At 39.8% G+C, this 22,155-nt stretch overlaps 1 protein-coding gene across 7 annotated transcripts in view; it reads right to left on the reverse strand.

Moving 5' to 3' along the window:
* DIP2C (disco interacting protein 2 homolog C) overlaps positions 1 to 22,155 on the reverse strand; it is a 318,346-nt gene that overhangs the window by 143,445 nt on the left and 152,746 nt on the right. For all 7 annotated transcript variants that reach the window (XM_062568858.1, XM_062568857.1, XM_062568855.1 and 4 more), the window contains exon 2: positions 2,048 to 2,119. In XM_062568858.1, the coding sequence (XP_062424842.1) occupies positions 2,048 to 2,119 (72 nt within the window). The remainder of the gene's footprint in view (positions 1 to 2,047; positions 2,120 to 22,155) is intronic.

Here is a 22,155-nt window from a genome sequence, read left to right on the forward strand (position 1 = left end):
GTATTAACAGAGACTTACAAAAGGCAGCATCTGTTTTGTTATCCTACTTCCTCTTGGAAAGGCCTCACCTCTCCCTTCCTAGTAAGCAGGGACCTCAAGCCATTCAAGTAAGTAAAGACTTAGAAAGAGAATACCAAAACGCAGTGTTTCAAATTTTGTCCAAAGGGTAGCAAAACAAAGCAAACAAAAACTACAAAGACAGCAAAGACCCAAGCACAAATAATACCACTTTCTGGTGGAAAAGACTTTAATACAATGGAAGTAATGTCTTCCACTATAATCAAATAATTCATTTAGCCATCAGCTAAAAGCTAAAGGATCAAGATTGATGTATGTAGAACAGAACAGTAGACACTACGTCAGTATTGTTTTCCTCTCCTTCCTATCAAAATTTTCCTTCATTAACCTATGTCTTACATCCTCAGTGTAGGATTTTATGGGAACTTGTGGAGCAAAAAACATCCACTGAATTTCTGATGGACTTTGAAACAGCACTAAATCAGCTACTTCCTCACTCACAACCTCTTCAAACTATTGAATGGACACCCAAAAACGGACTTCCAAAGACCTCTCTGCTCCTACCTCCTTACACTGGAAACTTCAATATCACAACAGAGACTTTGAAGGATAAACCTCAGCGGGTTCTCTGCCTTCTCTGTTTTATCTTTATAGGCACGATAATCCCCAGCAGCTTCAGCCAGCAACACAGTTTGACCAGAAGGCTATGAACTCTCTGCAGAAAGAACCGTGTTTTCTTGTGTGAAGAAAAAAACATACAACTAACTGTGTAAATAAAGTACTGCTATCAATCACACCACTGGGTTGAGAATTACTGTGAGTCTCTCTGTAACTCAGGAAACTGAGAGAAGTCTCATGAGAACATCCTGTATGAGCTCTGATAGCCTAGCCAGAATGATGAATACCGAGACATTTAATAATTGTACCTGCGGGATTGTATCAGTTGACAGGGTTTGTTTCATTTCCTAATGGCTCCCAGCAGCTAGGAAGTATCACTGTAACCCTCAAATCAGGCTATGTCACTTCAGAAAACTGAGATGTCCATAATGCTGATCCTTTTTTGTGGCGCTCTCAGCAGTGGAGCAGACCAAGGGAAATCCAAAGCCCCCAAAATAACATTCTGCTACGCAACTAACTAGAGTGCTGCTGCACAGGAGCAGTTTAAACAGAAAACCATCAGCTGCACCACAGAGGCAGAATTTTGTAAAAGAAGAGAGGAACTGTGCTCCCAGGGCTGCAATAAAACCAGGGCTCAGAGGACTGCCAAGGCCAGGTGGAGCCCCAGCAAGAGCTTGGCAGTCAACACAAGATGGAGGCCTCCGGTGATACGTACAGCTGCGCATTTAACCTCAGGATTCGGTGTCTCTTCAGAGCTCTTTTCTTGTCCGATATCTCTTTCATATGCAATAATTTCAATACAGTATTAAATTATTTGATATTAAATTTAGCCTGCAGATTTTTGTACAACTTTGTGCAAGTGAAGCAGCATCTGCATCCCATCCCTAAACACCCCCTCTCTAAAGGACCAGTGTTCCACTTATCGTGGGTGCATGGGACAAGCTGAACTCTGGGGATGTTGCTGTTTTCTCTAGCGTCATCAAAAGGGAGTTTGGGGCAGGAAACCTGAAATGGAGGAAGGCACAGAGCTATCAGGGTCTCTTCCACTCTCATGTATACCTCTCTTTAGAAAGCTGTACTTGGCTTAGGTCTTAATGACTTAGAACATTACATTTTCCTCTCTATTTTTGCCTTACTTATAATAAACAAAGGCTCTCTGAAGAGCCTAGGCTGATTTTACTTCTGAGACATGACTGGCAAACCCACAGCAACATATGTAAAAAATGTACACACACATCAAAGCGGACATATATATATATATAAATATACATAAAATGGATGGAATAAGCTTTTTCTGCATAACAATAGCTTTGTTACTGCCACATATATTTCTTCAGAGATGCAGATTTTTACTGTGTCAACTATCAGTATGCTTGACATCTTCATATACTGCAAGCACAGATACACGTACCAGGAGGTTGTGGCAGGTAGGCCCCAATTAATTTTGATCTCTTCTTTTCATATCCCTTCTGCGTGATGTCACCTGCCAAGAAAAGGAAAGGAAAATCAATAAGACGTGAATAAAGTCAGAGTCTAGCTGCTTAATGGCAGCACCATTGGCTTCGCCGCCACTGCACTGTTTGCCGGTTTTGACAATTATAATGAACAAATGAAAGTACAGTATGATCATCCCACCCAGAAAACCCCCCTCATTTACGCTAGAACCCGTCCGACAAGTAAATACCCAGCCTTGATTTATTACGGCACTGGAGTCCAGCAGCACGGAGTTTTAAAACCATTTTGATATGCTGTCACACAAGCTCTCGCAGGCCCCCGTGACCTTCATTAGGTTAATAAACAACGGGTTATACAGAACGCGTGGGCCTGTGGTGGCTGGCAAAACACATTACTGATTAGCATTTGCTATCATTAATGGGATTTTTCCAATCAAGCATGTAAGGCACAAAAGAGCTGAAACTGCTGTTGTATCATTTCTGTAATATAAATGCTTTAGCTGAATTTCTAAGCAGTACTGAGGGAAAGGAAAAAAACAAAATGAAACAAAACAAATCCACCATAGCTCCACTGGAAACTACTACCATGAAGACTCTTTGTTTGACTTCCAGAAAAATCTCTTAAAAATCCTGGAGACAAGTTTTTGAATTTCTTAAATTCAGTTAATGTGACCATTCATTATGTTTGCAATCTCCTCAGATAACTATTTTTAATATAAGCGTTAAAAAAAAAATCTGAAAACGTTTCCAAAAGAAAGTGATAATTGGATATGTAGGACAGAATATGCATTTTCATTCTTACTAGAGCTCGAGAGAGGCCTGACCATTGAAGTTTGGATGCAGACCTGGTTCTGGAGCCCTTGATCTCTACTTAGTGGTTAAAATACTCATTCAAGTATAACTCAAATATCCAAATTCTTTCCAAATGTGCACGCATGTGCACACACCTGTATGTGTGAATTAAATCCAAGGCAAGCTGTGCTAGATACTAAAAAAAAAAAAAAAAAAAAGAGAGAGAGAGAAACACCCTATAGCCTGCCCCTTCTTCAGTAAGCATGCTTGCTCCTGTGGGGCCCATCGTGCAGTCAAAGAGGCTGCAACGCCAGCCATGTACAGTCACAAGAGGTCGACTGCCCACACCAGCAGAACCACAAAAATAAGTAGAGCTCTGGCAGCAATGTGCAGGTCTCCTTGGGCTTTCCAGTCCAATGTTGAACCTCGACATAAAGAGACCATTTGCCAAGAGGACTGCACTCTCATTTAAATCCCAGCCACTCAGGCAAATGGATGCTAAATTAGCACCAAATGTATAGAGAGAGCTGTCTGTGGGTTGCTGTGCAATCAATAACTACATCAAAACACCTTCAAGCGGTAAAGTAGCTGTTCGATGAAGGATACTTTCTTGGGGAGGGTTCCAACAAGCAAAAGGGAGGCAAAACTCTCCGAGCCTCTCTGCTCGTGTCCTGAGCCAACCTCCTGCGCCCGACTGAAAAATACCACTTAAAAAAACACCTATGCTCTTCGCCGTCATATCTCAAACTGCTTTACAAAGGAAGTCAGCCAAAATATCTGTGTTTTCAAATGAGGAAAGAGAGAGAGAAGCACTTCAAATGATAACCGTCCCATATACACTCAGAGAAGAAGTGGCAGACTTGGCAAGAGGACCTAAGTTTTTAAAGTTCAAACCCTCTGACTCTGGAAGCACATTTCTTCCCTTTCTGAATACTGCTGGTGTATGTTCAAACTAGGGAAAAAGCTCCCTTTCCACTGTAATCATCAGCCTCTCACAAATCAAAGACAGTAACTATAAATATTACCTCATGAAAAGATTTTAATGCAAAATGTGTTTATTTCTCAAAATTACAAAATGATATTCTCAAACAATTCACTACAAAAATATTTCAGCTTCCAGGCGCTAACAGTTAAATCATTTAAAACCATCACTAATGTCTCAAAAAATCACGCGCACCATTGCCCTGGCAACCAAATCTAAAAAAATACATAGAAGCAAAATATAAAATCACTGAACTGCTCATTGCAGGGTCAGTACTGGAATGCTGAGGTGGAAGGAAGTCAACTGCATCATATAGTCCAGAGACACACACAGCAACGCTTTATTTATCGGGATTAAACTTCACATTGTTTCGGGCAGACTGACTTCAGAATATAAACAGTGACTGATTAACCATTAAAATTTTTATAATATATATGTAAAACTATTGCATTTCCAAGCTGTCATGAATTCCTAGTGTAAACTTCCATTATATACTAAATATAACTCACCAAAAGTTAACCGAGCTGAAACTTGTCATAAACTACTACTCACCCTGTTTTCTAAACACAGTATGAAGACCTTCGGTCTATATCCTATGTTCCTTTGCAAACATATATGATGATTTTAAATGAAGTTTCATATGAAAAATAAAACATCTTGGACAGACAGGTTCACCTGGGTCCTGTTCTTCCATGGTTTAACACTCAGCTTGGTTCTTTGAGATCATCAACTGGATTACGAGGACTGTATTTCCCGGCCTTGAGGATAAAAGGTTTACACTGTTTCCCTTTTTACTTTGCATTTTTTTCTCAGCACACATGCCAAGTCCATCCCGAAGGAGAGAAGGGAATGGGCCGCACCTCCCGTGTCTGCTTGCTCTCCCTGTAAGCAGACTCTATACTATACGGATTTTCTTTACTACATGCAACTCTTCAGAGCCCCTGCAGACTTTGGCTTTCTCGCCACATCAGCGCTCTCTACCTTCCCTCTTGTGGTGCTGCTGCCTGCATTTGCCCGGCATGTCCTGGCCGGGGAGTGGGATGGGCAGGGGACAGGGCCACGAGTAGGTGGCAGGAGCAAAGCCAGGCCAAGCATGGAGCAGTGGGAAAACAACTGCAGCACGTGGCTGCAGGGAGCTTTTGGGCTGAGTCTGCTGGGGACAAGCTGCCGGCACATACCAGCGGGTAGCTGCAAGCTCGCACCTTGGGTTAGCAGCCCCCAAGCACAAGCCTGGGAGGAGGCTGCTGGGGCAGGCAGCACCCGCACGAGCTCTGGCACCCCTAACTCCATCCCCATCTTGAGCTGTGATTTGTGCCCCTACGGCAGCAGCTTCCCGAGTTGCAGATGTAAAGCTCTCCCGCCTTGGCACTCACAGATAACACGTATTTGGTAACTATATTTAGTAAAGCCGTGTTGCACTGCAAGTTCATTCGACTGTGCTCACTGCAACTGTTACTGTCTGCATGACACCTTCTGCTTTCTCTGGAAATCTGCAATGCTATCTTCTCCTTCCTTCATGAGCGTTACATTTTTGCCGTGTTACAGAGATCCCTGGGAAAAGCTAGGGGCAGGGAGTGCAGGGAGTGCAAGGACAGGACGCAAACTCACCACAGGCAAGGCCTGACTCGGGGAATAGGGAGCTGCTTAGGATACTCCACGTTGCAATGGCATTTTGAGGAGTTAGAATGAATGCGAGTAGATGCTGAAGTCGTTCCTACCCCTTTTCCTGGCCTCTCAGCAAGTCGGCCACACCATGGAATTACGTCTTAAAAAAATAAAAGGCACATTGTGGCTAATCAGGAAAAACGGTCTTTTTAGCATTTTGCTGGGTTTTTTTTAATTAAGCATGAAACACTTCCGCATGAGAAACCTGTATACATTACCACCCTTCCTTAAAGCATTTAAACTCTAAATGCTGCAGCCCAGACAGTGGTTAGAAACACTAGTGCCACAGACAGACAGGCTGCTACGCTGCTTTTACGAAGTGGCAGGCTTAAGGTAAAGTAGCTGTATCTGTAGGGTTTTCTCTCCAACTGAAGTATTTATTGGCTGATTTATTATCACTAGTCAAACACAAAAAATGTGGCAACAGTCTCAGTGGACTGTTACCATGATACATCAACTACCTTTATTCAAGCAAAAGATAATGGTTTTACATGGGAAAAGAAGAGTTTCACCAACTCCTTCCTTTTTGCTAAGTAAAGACTCAAACAAAGCCTCCTGTCTGCTCACGTTATGTACTGAATCTGAAAGAAGCAAACATTTACGCATTAGTTTATCACCGATAAAAGTTCACACTTATTCTAATATATCTGGTATTTGCAGCATCCCATAACTTCACGCTAGCGTCGCCCCTGCTGAACGGCCCGACCCCTCCACCGCGCAGCGCTCGCACGTGCGCACACCAAGGCAGACCAACACGGCGGGGCGGGCGCGTGGGCAGGCGACGGTCAGGGTGCTCAGGGCCCCGCTTTCAGCTGACCTCAGCGAAGTTTGTCGGGAATGCGCCGGGTCCGGCGCCAAAATGCAGATCACAGGACGAGCGCGTGGCTTTTATCTTAAAAGAAAGTTTCTCAGAATTCAGGAAACATCGAATACTTTATAAAAACAAAGAAAAAAGCCAAAACACCAGGCAGAAGTTCTGGGTGAACATGCCAGTACTCACTATGCTTCTCAGTCCTCTTGGACACAGCACAGGTGAAAAGCAAACGATAAAAATGGGAACTATAATGAAAACTCAATTTAATATTCACTGATCTCAAAGCCTGACGGCTGCTGCTGTTTTTCACCACACTTGCACATTCTGAAATGAAATTTCACAGACTTTTGAATTAGTTTAAAGCTCTTCTGAAAAACCTGCCGCAGGAAACAACGCGATCAATAACTCCTCGCAGATGCGCAAGGACCAAAACCGAGTTTGCCGGTGAGCGCCTTTCCTTTCCCCGCAATTTCCTGCCCTCTCAGGATTCAATTTTCTCTAAGACTTGTTTATCACTGATGACTCAAGCTCAGTGTCAGCATCTTGGCAAGAGGGATTTGAATGAAACAAAGCTCCTCATAACGAGAGCTGTGACTCACTTGCTTCTCCCACTCCTGATGCAGGCGGCCTCCCCGTCTGGTCGCCCAAAAATACGCAGATACAAAGGATTTCAGCGTGGATGCTGCGAGCACACGGACAGAAAAACTACGCTCCGAACAGCAACAGCAGCAGCCACAAAATCAGGTCTCTACTTCGTGTAACACGTACATTCAGGTTAAACACGTAAGTCAGGAGCTGCTTGCTTTTCCTGTATCTTTTTAAAAAGATATTTAACCCCCTTAGCAGCTTAGAAAACTAATCAGAACTCTGAGGAGGAAACAAATGCTAAACCACCGCGGTGCTCAGAGAAATTAATGGCATTCGCATACTTTCATTACAAACACTACCCTAAATCACAGGACTGCTCAGAAGCCTTGAAGGGGAATGTGCTGTAGCTTAAAGGTTTCAACGATAATTTTACCCACATATAGCTGAATTCTTTTTCTCCCCCCAAGGATACATTTTGTCCCTGCATCTTGCAAGCAAAGCAGAAAATGGCTGAATATCAATGACAGATAAGGAAGACTGTTCCATGTATACTTTATAGCTGATGTTTTCTAAAGTAGTTTCTAATTCAGGAAAAAATATATCTAAACAGATTTTGCTATTAACAGATAAAATAAATAAAATTAGCATTGATAAAATAACAGGTTTTTAGAATTTCAAAATTATTCCCATCCCAAATAAATATGTTTCTGCCTGTTCTTCTCATTTACGAATAAAACACCTGCCTTACAATGTATTCAATCTTTGTTTTAAATTGAATTCTACATTTTTAAATAAACAGGTCACCAGAAAACCATTCTAAATAGAACATTTTTTCCCTCCACCTTGAATTCCGAAAGATCCCTCCGTCAGTTTCCCCACTTACTTTCCGAGCTCAAAGTCTTCAGAGCATTTTTCCAACGCAAAATATGCCTGGACTTTAAAAGAAACAAAACAAAAAAAAAAAAAAAAGACTTCCCCCCTCCCCAAACCCCAAACACCTAATCGAAGCCAACAAAAACAATCCTTTGGATTTCTTGCCTCGAACTTTCTAATATTCTGACAATCCGGCTACGAGGGGAATAGCCGGCGGCATGGCGGCGAGCCAGCGCTACGGAGGGCTCGCTGCAGGTTCGGGTTCTCCGAAGACGCAGAACTGTGTGGTCTTCGGGCTGCTCGGAGCTCCCCAAGAATGGAATATTTGTGAAGCACTGCTTTTATGGCCTGGCTTATTGTAAAGTAAACAGAGCCTGGCTTAACTGTGAAGGTTTCCATTCTCAGAGTCAGAGTTTATTTCATTATTTAAAGCTTTAACGAACACTTTATATAATGAAAGCAATCCTTGCCATTTTTGGAATTTTATGGCTGTTAGGACCCTTCATAATGTTGTTTTCCTTCCTTTATTGCTTTATAAGGCTTATAGGGCACCCTTGAAGTGTACATCCTTTTTGCAGCTGCTGGAAGCTCATCTTTCATCTCCCCACTAGCCGTCCTGCTGCCTATGAGGCATTTGCCAGTTCTAGTTATTCTCCCCGTCTCTAACACAAACCGTGCAGAGTCAGATCTTGCTGCAGATAACAGTGAAATACAATTCTGAAAAATATGCCTACGGAAACATTCCTGATAAATGCTATCTAATAGACAGGCTTTATATTTCAAGTTATAAATGTTCCCTAAAGCAAGATAATTACGGCAGTAATTCCACCTATCGTCATTTAGAATTTACAGTTCAGAGCAAATCGGAGCTCTGTTAGGTACTGCACAAATTTGTCTCCTGACTTTTCACAGCCCTGAAAATGTCTACCAATAAAAAATAAAAAATAAAAAAAATCCCCCAAAAAACAGGAGGAGGAAGAGTCCCGAAAGAGGAACACATAATAGCTGTATCATGATACACAATAGGAACTCCATTATCCCAACCACTTTATAAGTGTATTTACTCCTCTGCTCATAAAAGTATACCCAGGCTTTCCAAATGGAAAAACTTTCCATATCTAAGTAAAACGTTAAAATTTATTACTGCGGAGTTTTCTTATTTTGCTACGTCTCTAGGAAGCCGCCTATGAAACCCATCCTCCTGCAAGTGACCTTGTATTTTTAACTATTTGTTTATTTTTCCCTAATTTGACCATTACTAAGTTAGGCCAAACAAATCCAAATGGGCTGATCTTCTTGGAAGAGACTGTAAATCTTCCAAAAAAGCAAAAGATTTCTAAACTTGACAACCCATAGTATTGCTTCCAATATTTTGATGCAACAAAGCATGATTGCAGAGCTCTGCCCAAATTTCAATTCAGAATAGAAATCTAGAGCTCCTATTTCTATATGCTGGGGAAAAAAGTAAAAGAAGGTATTTTATTGATGTATTTCAACTTTCTCCTCCTTGATCTGGGTTCACTATATAACTTTTGTACTTGGGATATGTTATGCTGGTGAATAACAGAAACATTTCAGCACTTTTCCAGAACATTTTATTTTATCTTAATGTGGGTTTCAAGACAGTATCTTGATGAAAAAATACACACATACATATACACATGTATGTATACAGCAGTTGTACTATAGTATTATTAGAGTGCCAAAACGTTCAAATGTTCTTCCTGTAGTTTTTCTAAAAAACAAAAAAACCAACCAAACAAACAAAAAAACTCTTCTGGGCATAAAAAACCCTTCATGCAAATGCAAATTTCCACATACTTTGACAGCTGGATGCAAATGCAGAAATGCACAGACCTCTTAACGACCATGGGGAAACCAAAGTACCAATAATCGTTTCAAACAATTACAAGACCACTAATGGTTGTGGAAGAATGTTGAAGAGTTGTAAGTAGGGGTGAACAGGGACCTGAATTATCATAATGACTTTTGTTGAGTGATGACCATAACGTCATTAAAAATGCATCACTTGGGAGATCATCAAACTCAATATTCTGATTTATCATTTTAGAACACCATGTTTTGTTACATGACACACATGATTTTGAAGAATTTTTTAAAAAGTCATTTATTTTCTATTTAGCGCTGTATCATATGCTCTTCTGGAGTTTGGATAGACAAACATTTGTCTAAAAAAGTTAGTTACTTTAACAAAGGCATCAAATCAGTCTTGTACAACCTACCTTATCAAAGATAACTCAGTAAATTAACCTGAGTTTTTCTTCTACCATGGATACTTTTCATTTTCATACTTATTAATGCAAATACGTTACTTTTGCATTGTGTTTAGCATCTTCTATACTATTCAACTAGCTTCTGGCATACATAGATTATTTAAAACTTTATTTCAATCTTTATAAGAGGATTATTTCCTTTTTTTCCCTTTGACCTTATAAAAACTTAAATGCGTAAAACTCATCTACTATTTGATCCTTTATAGTATCAGAAGATCTTAAAATTCAGCTTTAGATGTTTTTCACTTCAGTGCCATGTTTTCTTTTCTCTAAAACAGAAGTTTATTAAACTGACTCTAACATTTTTCCATTTCTGTGTGCTCTGTGCTTATTGCTATGATTCTTATAAGTTTGTAATTTGTTCAGATAAGTTTCTAAAAATTGCCTGAAATTCCTTCCCATTTACAAAAATTCCAAGCCACTTTCAATATGCCAGATCTGAAATTCTCTAAATATGATCTTTTGTAACTGCAAATCTCAGCCACTGATCTACTTCATTTGTCTTAACATCATATTTAAATAATCAGGTAATGTAAGACTATTTTTTATAAGCAAAAGGTCTTCATGACTTGCCAGTTTAAAAATAGCATTATGTTCTGTTGGTTCAATAGGTGATGATGAAATCTGTTGGTGATGATATCCAGAAATATCTTGTGCTCCTGTAATTAACAACCGTTGTTCTCCAAACTGTTTCTAGGAAGTTAAAGGCATCTTTAACACAGCTGCATAGTTCCTGGAAGTATCTATCTTCCTACAAACCTGAGACAATTAATTATTCACTGCAATTAAATCACAATTCAGAGTAACCATAGTTCAGATTTTGACCCATACGTGGACCACAGAACTAAGGGAAATGCATGCAAAATTGTAATAGCATAGATCTATTTCCAATTATAAATATCAGAATATGCAACTTGTGGTATGCAGAGTAACTGAAGTTTGTCTCTGGTCTCAGGAAATCAAAAAATCTAAGGTACATTTTACAGCCTACAAATGCAATTTGGGCTGATATTTTAAAATACATTTTGTTGACAGCTTATTTGATCTAACAGCCAGATATGATAAAATGAACAGCTATTTAAAGGCATCTGCAAAACTTGTACTGCAATATGTGTTAATAAGGTACCCAGATCCCTTCCTATTTTCTGTGTGAAAAGCTACATTTGCAAACCATTGCTACTATAATTTCTGCATGAAATGAGCCCAAGTACTGAAATTCCACTACTAAAGGAAGTAACCTAAAATATACTCATGCTGGTTTTCCAGTAAGGCCTCTAGCAGCGAGATGAATTAAGCACACATCATCTGCTTACTTAACCTGATTCCAAGTGTGTCACTAAAAGAATAGAAAAGCCTAAAAGCAGCTCACTCTTCTCCTGTGATGTGGGCAAAGTGGTTTATGAAGTACTGAAAATATGCACCTTTTGACTTGAGGACTGCTGCTACTGAAAGGCTGACTCAGATCCTTCCAAGTCTGCAAAACAACTCAAAAGGAAGAAAAAAGTTATCACATATCTTCAGATACCTCAAGAGGCAACCACCGTGCCTGTTCCCGACAGCTTGCGCAAGGTCTGGCGATGGCACTTTTTGCCCTGCAGCAGCACCGCCGAGGGCTCCCCCAGGTCTGTGCCGTTCCTGCAGCCCTGGTGGGACAGCCTGGGCTGAGGCTCGCTGGAGCAGCTTTTCTCCTAGGAGGCCTTGTCCTTCGCTCACTCAGGAATGTGGCACTTGCACATCTCCAAGTTTCTACCAAGTTTGAAGATCAGATCTACAGTCTCTTACTCTTCATTTTAGAGACTATTTTACCTTCCAATTTGTAATCACTATTGATCAACCTGCAGAAATTTACTGCCGTAAGCCAGATGTGCAAACATTTCCTTTTCTTCATCTGAGTTCATTATTTTTTTTTGTATGTTGTTATGGAGGTTGCTCTGTGCTTTCTGTAACTTTTTTCATCTGATTTCAAAAAGCAATAAAATATTTCAAAACCCCCCAAAATCACTACTTCTGCATCGTTGTTACACTCCTTTATGCAAATACAATTCCTTTCAAAAAGAAGCCAGAATTAAATCATAGCTATACTTCAAATAAAAGCAAGCAAACTTTACTGGGTGTGGATCACTTTTAGCTGTACTAGATGCCAAAATGGGTACAAGGAACAGTCTTTGTAACAGGCAGACATTAGGCTATTAAACGGCAAATGTTATTTCACAGGTTGATAAAGTCCAGCATTTGATCTTGGCTTTATCAAATAGTGGCAGGAAGAGCTGCTGGTGTGATGAAGAAGTTGTTCTGAGAAAGTTTCTGAATATATATTTATAACAATACATCAAAACAAATACTGTTCTACTCTGTTCTTCAATTGTCATGAGCTGACAGGCTCCTAATTATTATCTCAAACGTTTCTTAATTTACTAGTTTTCAGGAATTCCCATTATGGCTTACTTAAGTTCGTGACTCAGTAAGTAAATCAGCAAACATGCTAGCCTGAGGACAAAAGAAACACCAATAATGTACCTCAAAAATGTGCTGGTCCCCTTATCTTCACAATTACAATACAGCTATACCTCAGAAGGTGCCAATAAAGATTACTTAACATTCAGAGAAGCAACAAGGGACTGTTATTAAGTCCTAGCTGAGAAACAGCAAAGCCTGGGAATTTATTCAAGAAATCTAGAACACAAGAATTAACGTAGGTTTTATAGCCGGTTGTAGATATACATGAACAAAAATGTACACGTCAGGTATCAGCTCCCAAACATGTACACTGAAATTAAAGAGCCCTATTCCAGCAGTTGCACCTTCAAACATCTGTCTGGCAGCCAGATCCTGATCTTAGTGCGCAGTTGCCTTTGTCAACCGAGCCCCAGCAGAGGTGAATATGAAGCACCTTCTGAAGTCCTACTTCTGCTAGCTGATCTACACAGGCAGATCTGCATGCCAAACAGATCTCCTCCGACTGCAAGTTCACATCAGCAGCATATACCCACTCAGACTACCTGGTGGCTGGGGGAATGCTTAAGGAACAACTGGATAATCCTGAAATAATCAACATAAATCAGGCTGTAATTTTCTTATGAATATTCCTTACGCAGCCTTGACATCTCATTTTACTCATCCCTCTCCTCCCCTCTTTTTTCCAGTGGGCTGTAATTATAATCTTCTTCTGTTGCTCTAAGTCTGTGTCTGAATTATATTTTCAGTGATTTTCATTCTTTTCTTCTTACAAATAATCAGCTAGTCAGCACTGTTTCAAGTTAAGAGTGGTTTCATATTTGTGGCCTTGCACTATTTGAGCACTAGCTCACTGCATTCAGAATTGATCATTCTACAGCAACTACACTGCAAAGGTCTTTAATCACCACTTTGCTATTTAGTCCTTGCAAGGCTCATCATCTGTTTTAACTTACCCTTATTAATCATCTGCAATCTCAGATATTGCTCATCCTACCATCTGCATTGATCAGCTGCAGTCCATTTAAGGCCTTCTATGGACAAGGCTCACGCCTGACCCCATAATTGCTCCTTTTACTGCACACAGTCTTGAATGTTTTACTGTCTGGCCCTCATTGGAGCATCTCGCAGTTTTGATCTGACGTCACTACTACTGTATATTTTACTTGCGAGACGAATAAAAGTACGATTTCTCATCACGATGCCACTGCAAAGTCTGTCTTCCCCTCTGAGCTTCTCAGTTTTTACCACAATCTTCATCTTTGTAGTTCAAATATGGATAGAACAACTAAAATCAGATACTTCTTTTCAATAACAAAAAGGTGATTCCTATACTGTTTATGTAATTAAAATAATGAGAAATATCTGAAAACCTTTAAGTATAAGATCAAAAGATACAGCATCTTGGCGTATTCCAGAATACAAATAATGGTTCGTACTACTTCTCTCATGAGGTCATGCTTTGGAAACTGAAAAGGTAGGTATTAATTTTTATGACTGTTTGCAGGACTGGAAAAGAAGGTAAGAAACATAGGAGCTGTCACACTGGATCTCATCCCCTGTCTTTCACTTCTTTCAGCCCTGAAGGTGGTCGATAGTTAGAAGGCAATGTAAGGTTCTTACCTACTTCTTAGCTTGAAGTGGAAAATGTAAATACTCCATCCTCCCTTTCCTTGTAATGTCATTTGATCTAAAGCTATTAGAGATTCACCTAAGCCCTGGAGCACGACATTACCAAAACTTTCCAGGATTAACTGCTGCAGCTCGGAGTATCTTTTGTTACCCAAACATAACTGGAATCCCATTTCAAATCCTGCTGAAGTCTCGTTCTCAGCACCTTCCTATGAAGAATTCTACAGTCTAATTACGCTCAGTGCAAACTTGCCAACTTTTAAGTTAATTAAATATCCCCTTGCCCTGTGCCATGGGAAGTTCATGACATATGTTCTCTGAAGCATTCATTATTTGACACACTTTTGTCAATTCTTCCTCATTTGGCTCCTTACGAGGCAATTACTTCCAGACTTTCAACATGCTGTAGATAAAGACTTTTTCCAAGCCATTCATCATTCCCACTCCTTCGTCAGAGTGCTAGGCTGGTTCTCAAGAGCTTTCAGGGAGGGACGGTCGCTGTTGTGTACCAAAGCGCCCCGGGTGCCACCGCAGCCCCATCTCTGCCTTGCTGCCCAGCCGGAGCTGCTCCCTTCACTACACTGGCCACACTCACATTCACATCCCTCTGCCAAACTGACTGCTTCTATATAAAAAAATAACTCTAAATACAAACCTTTATCCCAGAGTGAGTTTTTACAACAGATTATAAATTCCAAGAAGGAGAGATTAGTAATGTTTAGCTGAGAAAACTTGATGGATCTGGTTTTATAGTGAGGCTAAGACTAAAGTGATCCAATGCCAGACATTTAAAAGAAAAAAAAAAGGAAAAAGCACATTATTCATCCCCACTCACAAACTGCACATAGAACATAACTTCTGAGTGTTTCACACAGCAGAATCAGTAAAAAGCTTAGTAATGGAGGAATATTATAGATTTTAAAGAGGTTTTATATTACTCATATTTCTGCTTTACTAAAAGCTTTCCTCATGGTGCTCATGATTTCAATACCATCACTATGTCATCACTAGGACTAATTTATTCCTTTTTTTTTTTAACTTCTCCATCCTACCCCCCTGCTGTCCTTGGCTCCCCAGTTCTGATTTTGTAGAGCTCTGATGTATAAACACTCTTTCTTTAGGATGCCACTACTTCTTGGTACTTGGTAGTGCTAAGTATCCTGCCCCTCTAAAACACTTTCTGGGTTGAAGCAGAGTGGTCTGAACATCCGTTTCAACCCAAACCTATCCTTTTTACAATGTAATTTGAGAAGTAAAAAAAAAAGAAAAAATGGGAGATTGAAGAGTTTGTGAAAACAAAGGCATAGTTTTGCTTCTTTAATGTCAGGAAGATTACTTTAGCTAATGAAAGAAAAAAATTTCCTTTTCCCCTTGTTTCTTGTAATGATTCTGTTCCAGATCTTTCAACAACAAAAATAACATTGCATGAATCACTCTCTTATTAACTCTCTCCCTACAATTCCTCTCCAAAAAGTGGTTAATGTATAAATATTTCTAAACACATTAGCATACTGTGATTTTTAAGTCTGATAAGCATGTACAGTTTCATTTGTTATGCTGCACTCAAATGCAATGCATGAGTCTCCTATATGTAATACAGAAGGAGAAACGAGAGAGACCTATATATGAGTCTAAAATGAACCATGTCTTCTTTCTAGTGGCTATGAATTTATTCTTTATTTAAGAAGCCTGAAGAAACAAACTCAAAGCATTTTCATTTAAAACAGAAAAGTAATGAAGTCAAGCCTCTGCACCAAACTACAAGCAAAATGTTAGCTGGTTTCTTTAGTCATGGTGACTTCCATACAAGAGTCTTTCTTGCACACATACAGAATTACTGTGAAAAACTCAAAAATGCAAATGTTGTATCAATGAGCAGTAATATGAAATTAGTACCATAGACTTGAAGAATAAAAACTTTTGTAATTCCTACAATGTCTATAATACTTCATTTTTTCAACTTGCCTTTGCACTGTTATTTAAGCATTTGTCTTACGTAAAGATTTCTTAGACTTCTGCTGCACAAAGGTATGCTACTACATAAAATCACTAACTCTTTGGACTTGTAAAATGCTGAAAAGACTTCCAAACAGTAGAAGATACTAGAGCTGCAGGTAGAATTTGCTTTATTTGTATACTGCAGATGTGTTCATGTATGACTAACTGATGCCCTGAAAAATCCCACAAATTCAGGAGTCCATGTCTTCTGTTGCAAATGTTGCCTCCCAATATTGTTGTCTGAAGCAGCACATTGCACTATCAATATCACAATGGATAGTGCAACATTAAAAAAATGCTATTTTGCTGCCAGAGCATATTACAGACTAGAAGGAGTGCTTCCAATAATAAGGCCATGACACAACCATATGCAATATTTGTGTCTTGGTAAGTACCTTTAACGGGCCACTACAGATGAGAATTTACTAAAGGAAGGAGCATGAACAACCGAGATACAAGTCTAAATTTAAAGAATATATTGACTATAATGTTTTTATTAGGTTAAGTTCCTGCTTTGCAGAAGACTTCTGGAAAGCTATCAACTTCTAGGAGCAAATATTCAAATGTCTTTGTGTTAGATGATAATAAGTTCAACGTTGAGACACTGACTTCTTCTGACCAAGAAATTATCATGTTTTGGTGTTAATCTATTCTGTAATTCCAGTTACACTGATAGTGCCATATAAGGTCGTGTAGAACCTGGAAGAGTACTTTTTTCTAATGCTTCCTGCAGCTTCTAAGTGCCCTGTAATATAAATAATCATAGAATCAAATAATGCATAATAATGAATAACACATTTGTACCTCCACTATGAAAAAACATTTGCACTGAGTTTTGTAGATCTGACTGTGCATACATTTTTACTCTTTAACCTCTGCAAGCTGTATGCCAAACAGCCCCTTTAAAAATCACCAGTTTTTGCAAACTCAGGCACTGTATAATGGCTTATTTCACAAGTCACACATTGTATACATATGTATGAAGAGATTACAGAAAAACTAGCTCAGCTTATTTGCCTTTTGGTCACCTAATCAAAAAGGTGACTAGATTTATTTTTACCATTTTGATGAAGTTACTGGAGAGAAATCACATTTTTTTACCGTGTGAAAGATGAATGACCTTTGCCATGGACTCAACAAGTAATTAAAGACAAGCCCACATTTCCTCGAGGTGCACAAAGGCCATGCTTCAGTTCTGCTCATAGACAGGGAATCCTGGCTGTAGCGCAGCAAGTGCTCTCTCTTTCCGCTCTCAAAGCACATAAAGAGGCTTACTTCATTTCTTTCTACTAAGGGGCCTAGCAGACTGGGAAGACAAAAGCCAGGCAAAGAGGGGAGACAGAGCAGACTCCTGCTAGGCATGATTGCTATGCTGGAGATACAGCAATTTATCCTTCATTTCCCAAGGGATATTTCTGCCCTCATGCAGCCAAAGAATTTAACGCTGCATAGAAGGACCACAGAGTGGGACACCTGCCTTAGTTAAAATACATTCAAAAATAAGCAGGTATCGCTGAATTCCAACTCAGTAATTTTATTGACCACAGGTCTACCATAGGTCTGTCCCAAGCCTCACCACAGCCCTCTCCCGTACAAAACATTATCTTTGAGACTCTCCTTGTCATTTATGAATTCTTCTTCCCTGTAAGACTCCAATTTTAGAGTCCGCTCTCTCTGACCTTATGTCTTTGCCTTACAAGAAAATAATATGGCAGAATTTGCACTGCCACTGTTGAAACATCCTCTGGGTTACAGTGATTTTATCACTGCAGATTACAAGGGAATCTATCTTTCCTATGCAAATCTGAAGGCAGGTGCTACTTTCAAGAATGAGGTTGCAACATGAACCTGAACCTCAATGACTTGACTCTGCCATGTGATCCTCTCTCACCTCGATCTTAAAACAGTAACCTTGAAAATTCCCCCTCCTCTCGCAGCAACTGCAAGACGTGGCTAATCCATTGGTAGATCTTCAGAGATGGGAATCACGAGGTCATGCTCTCATGCAATGTGTTTGTGTTGGGATTCTAACAAATCTGCTAACTAGGGAGACTTCTGGAAGTATCTTCAGGTACCCAACCAACCCAGCATTAGCAGAGTCTGATGAAACAAGTGCTGCAACCTCTTGCAAACCTATGAGGTGCATTTGGCTATCTGATAATTTTAGAGTGTTTTCTGCTAATGGGAAATCCCTGCTACAGCTGCCAGACATTGAAGTACTTTAGAACAGTGAGCCATAGTCAATTTAAAAATAGAGCCAATCTATCTGATGTTTTAGGACAGAAAACAAGGGCAGGGGCTGAGAGGGACTAACTGTAATCTTGGAATCAAATGGCATTTAAGCAACCCAATGCCCATCTCCTTAACCACAAGCTGTCCTAATTTACCTCCAGGTACAGATAACCTTCAGTCTGCTCCATCTCTATGCCAGGCACTGCCGAGCTGGCTGATCTTCTTAAACTTGAGACAAAGTACATGGTTTTTAGAGACTAAGGAAAACACAGGATGAAGTTTTTGGTCTGTCTGAGAAAAACGAGCTGCAGGTGTTGAGAGTTCAGGAGGGCAATGGAGGTTTGCAGGTCTGTGAACCCTAGAAAACCACGCAGTTAGTTTTTAGTTCATGAAAAGTCAAGAGGTTACAAAGCTTTAATAACAAGGCTACTTCAGACAACACAGCAGATGGGAGTGTGTGCTCACATTCATACAAAGCTAATTTAGTATTATTTTTTTCTTTTTAGCATAGTTTTGTACAAGCTACAATCCCAGTACAAACTCAAAAAAAGCTTCTGAAAGCTCAGCTTTCCTTGTGCTGTTCTGCAGCTACTTGCACCTGTAATTTTCTCCCACAAAAATAAGTGCTAATGTGCCTGAAAAATGTGACTTAATTAATTTTGTGATGTGAGTAAGTTTTCCTACATAAATCTCTATGCAATTTATATTTTTTTTTTCTAACCGACTATAATTTATTATTGCATTCTTGTTCCTGTTCCAAAGCAAATACTGAGATTTATACTACAAATGTTACCATGACATGACATAAGGGAAGTGCTCTAACTTACCCTCCTGTTTTTACTAACAATAAATGTCTTTCGGCCAGGTTACACTCAGCATTCAAGACTCTGTGTGAAAAGAGACCTACTAAAGGTGAAATAATCTATCAGAAACAGCAGATAGTAAAATGACATTTCTGTACACTTCAGAAACCCACCTAAGAAACTCTTGGTCATAGGTACAGACAGCTTTGCCATGTTATTCATAATGATTTTATCTCATAATAAGGAAAACAAGGAAGATGATTTATCCCCAAACTCCTACCTCTTTGGCACCCAACCATAGGCAAATTGATGGCAAATCACTGTTTCAAATAAATGTTCCTTCACATTCCTTCAGATGCTTTTCTTTTGAATTGCAGGGCAATTCAGAAATATGCATTTAAAAAGTCATTCTTTAAAAGAGGAAATGACACTACAAATAATTGCAGATGCCTTTCAGACTGACTTGAGATTTTGCCTTCCTGAAGCAACTAATTCAAAAAGTATATCAGTTTTTTGCATTTCACCTATTTTTGTGGGCATTTACAGTATGTAGGTCCTGCAAACTGGCACACGCATGGAGTTCTGATGAAACTGGCTCCGAAGCGCATACCACCTGCACACTGCAAGAGCCATGGAAATTACTGGCACATACACAGCTTTCTGACTGTCACTTAGGTGAGGTGTTTGATGTGCAGTAATCCTTGTCTCCTTCAGTTTGAGGCCAGAGGGCAGGATCAGGTTTGCTGTTCTTCTATGAAAGACAGGCAACATTCCATTCCAAATATTTCTGTCTAAAGGAGTGAATGATTATCAACAACATCATAGCATCATATCCTTTTGTTATTTTAGTAAACAAAAAAAATATAACAGGTAAGTGTAAGGAGTTCCTTACAGCCATGGAAGAAGCCCATGGCAGAGAAGAGAACTGAAGTGGATCTCTGGCTAAGAAGTTAACCACCCTGCTAAACTATCCTTTACAAAATAAGAAAAGGTCCCTAAGAATATGATGTTTTCCTTTTTTTCTCATGATTAAATAAATCCTACATCCTCTCTTTCTTGCTTCCATCATTATAGGTTACTAGGCTATGTAAATAGCTTATTCTGTATCAGCAAAGAAAAGACAGCTTAAAAATGTATACTGAACTTGGATTTTAGTATTTTTTGTGGTAGAGAGGCCAGATACTGCTTGGGTCCCACTGAGCTTTGTTTCTGATCCATGTGGTCTTTTTTATTAATATCTGACAGTGCTTTTCTGTGGTCCTGGGAAAGTTGGCTGTAAATTGACCCAAGCCTTTCTTGGAAAAAATTACTAGATGAATAGTGTTACAATTAATGATAGAGATTCACACCTTCCCTGAAGGAAATAAGCACCTGTCCTAAGGTGCTTAAACCTCTCCTCCAGAAAGAATAATGTTAAAACACTGAGCTGTGGTAAGCCTTACAGTTTGGGGAAAACATTGAAACAACGTGGAAACAACATGGAAAATCATCCCTATTCATCTGTTTTATGTAATAAACTACCTGCTGGCACTCAAAAGAGAGGAATTTGGGAATCATTGTGATTAAGCTTTTGAAAATATTAGCAATATAATTAGAACTGAACAAAAGCCAAAAAAAAATATGAATCACTAGGAAAGAATGGGCAAAAAAGAAAAGATAATGACATAAAGGTAAGGCCACCATGACATAAAGCAGTGGCCGAGAGCATGACATAAAGCCAAGAGGCTGCAACTGAGAGGTAAGAGCAGTGAGGCTGAGCAGACCTGCGGAAATACAGCTGTAAATTCGAAGTCTAGCAAGAGAAGTTCCCTATAGCCCAGTAACGAGAAGACTGCAGGAGACAGGATAGATCTCTATAAAATCATGTATAGCAGATTAATAGTGATATGACTGTTTCCCATTTAACATAAGGAAGTGGGTACCCCAAGGAATCTATTAGGTAGCATATTTTAAAAAGATTTTTTAAAAAGTCTACAGAGTTCCTGTATGGAACTGATTGTTGCAGCACACTGCAAAGAGCAAAAGTACGGTTTGCCTCTCATCTTCAGGAAAGAGCACGCTACACGAGCGGAAGAATTGTTCTACACCTGCCTCGTGCTGCACTTTTCTGCTAATCACCCATTCCTGGTCCTATCGGAGACAGGCTACCAAGGACAGCCTGACGCAGTGTAGCTGCTTCTGCCAAGCTCTCACATTTCCTGGCTCCTCTTTTCCGCTAAATCCATTTTCAGCTGTGGGCATAGTGCAGAAGCTGCTGTTTGCACTGGCTAATCTTCTCCTGACAACGGATAAGGATCAACTGATCATTCCGCTTCCTCTGCTACCGTGGAGAGTAGCAAGGCTAAGGGAGATGTCTGCCAGGGCCAGCAGACACAAGCTGAATCCCTTGCGTGTGGTTTGGACAGCACGAAAATGGTGTCACCTGGGGCCTCCCCCGTCACCTCTCCTTATCAGCGTCTTAGGTCCACAGCGAGAAGAAATGAGTCCATGGCTACATGGACACACAGCTGCACCACTGCCAAATGGCCAGGATCCAGTCTGAGAAGGAGCAGGAACAGCCTGCAGGCTATTTTCTCCAGAGTTTCTCCATTTTGGAGCAATTTCTGTCCTCCCCTTAGAGACAACGTAATTCAAGCCTTTGGCCTTCTAAGAAGTGGATAGCTTCAGGGATGAGAATTATCAAGGGAGCATGGCGATTTATGTCACTTTGGTCTGATCTGTTTTGCTAAGTAAAAAGTCCATTCATGTGAGCTGGGCACAGGAATTCCTGCTACGTTTGTATGATTTGTGTTTATGCATGTAAAGCACTAGCATGTGTATTTCTGGCAAAGACAGGAGAATATAAATTAAAGTATATATTTATCACATATTCTATTTGCAATCTAAACTAACAGGTATGTTTATTTTGTACATGAATATATTCTCAAAGCTGCAGGAT

The sequence above is a fragment of the Rhea pennata genome, chromosome 2 (assembly GCF_028389875.1).
Source record: "Rhea pennata isolate bPtePen1 chromosome 2, bPtePen1.pri, whole genome shotgun sequence".
NCBI lineage: Eukaryota > Metazoa > Chordata > Aves > Rheiformes > Rheidae > Rhea > Rhea pennata.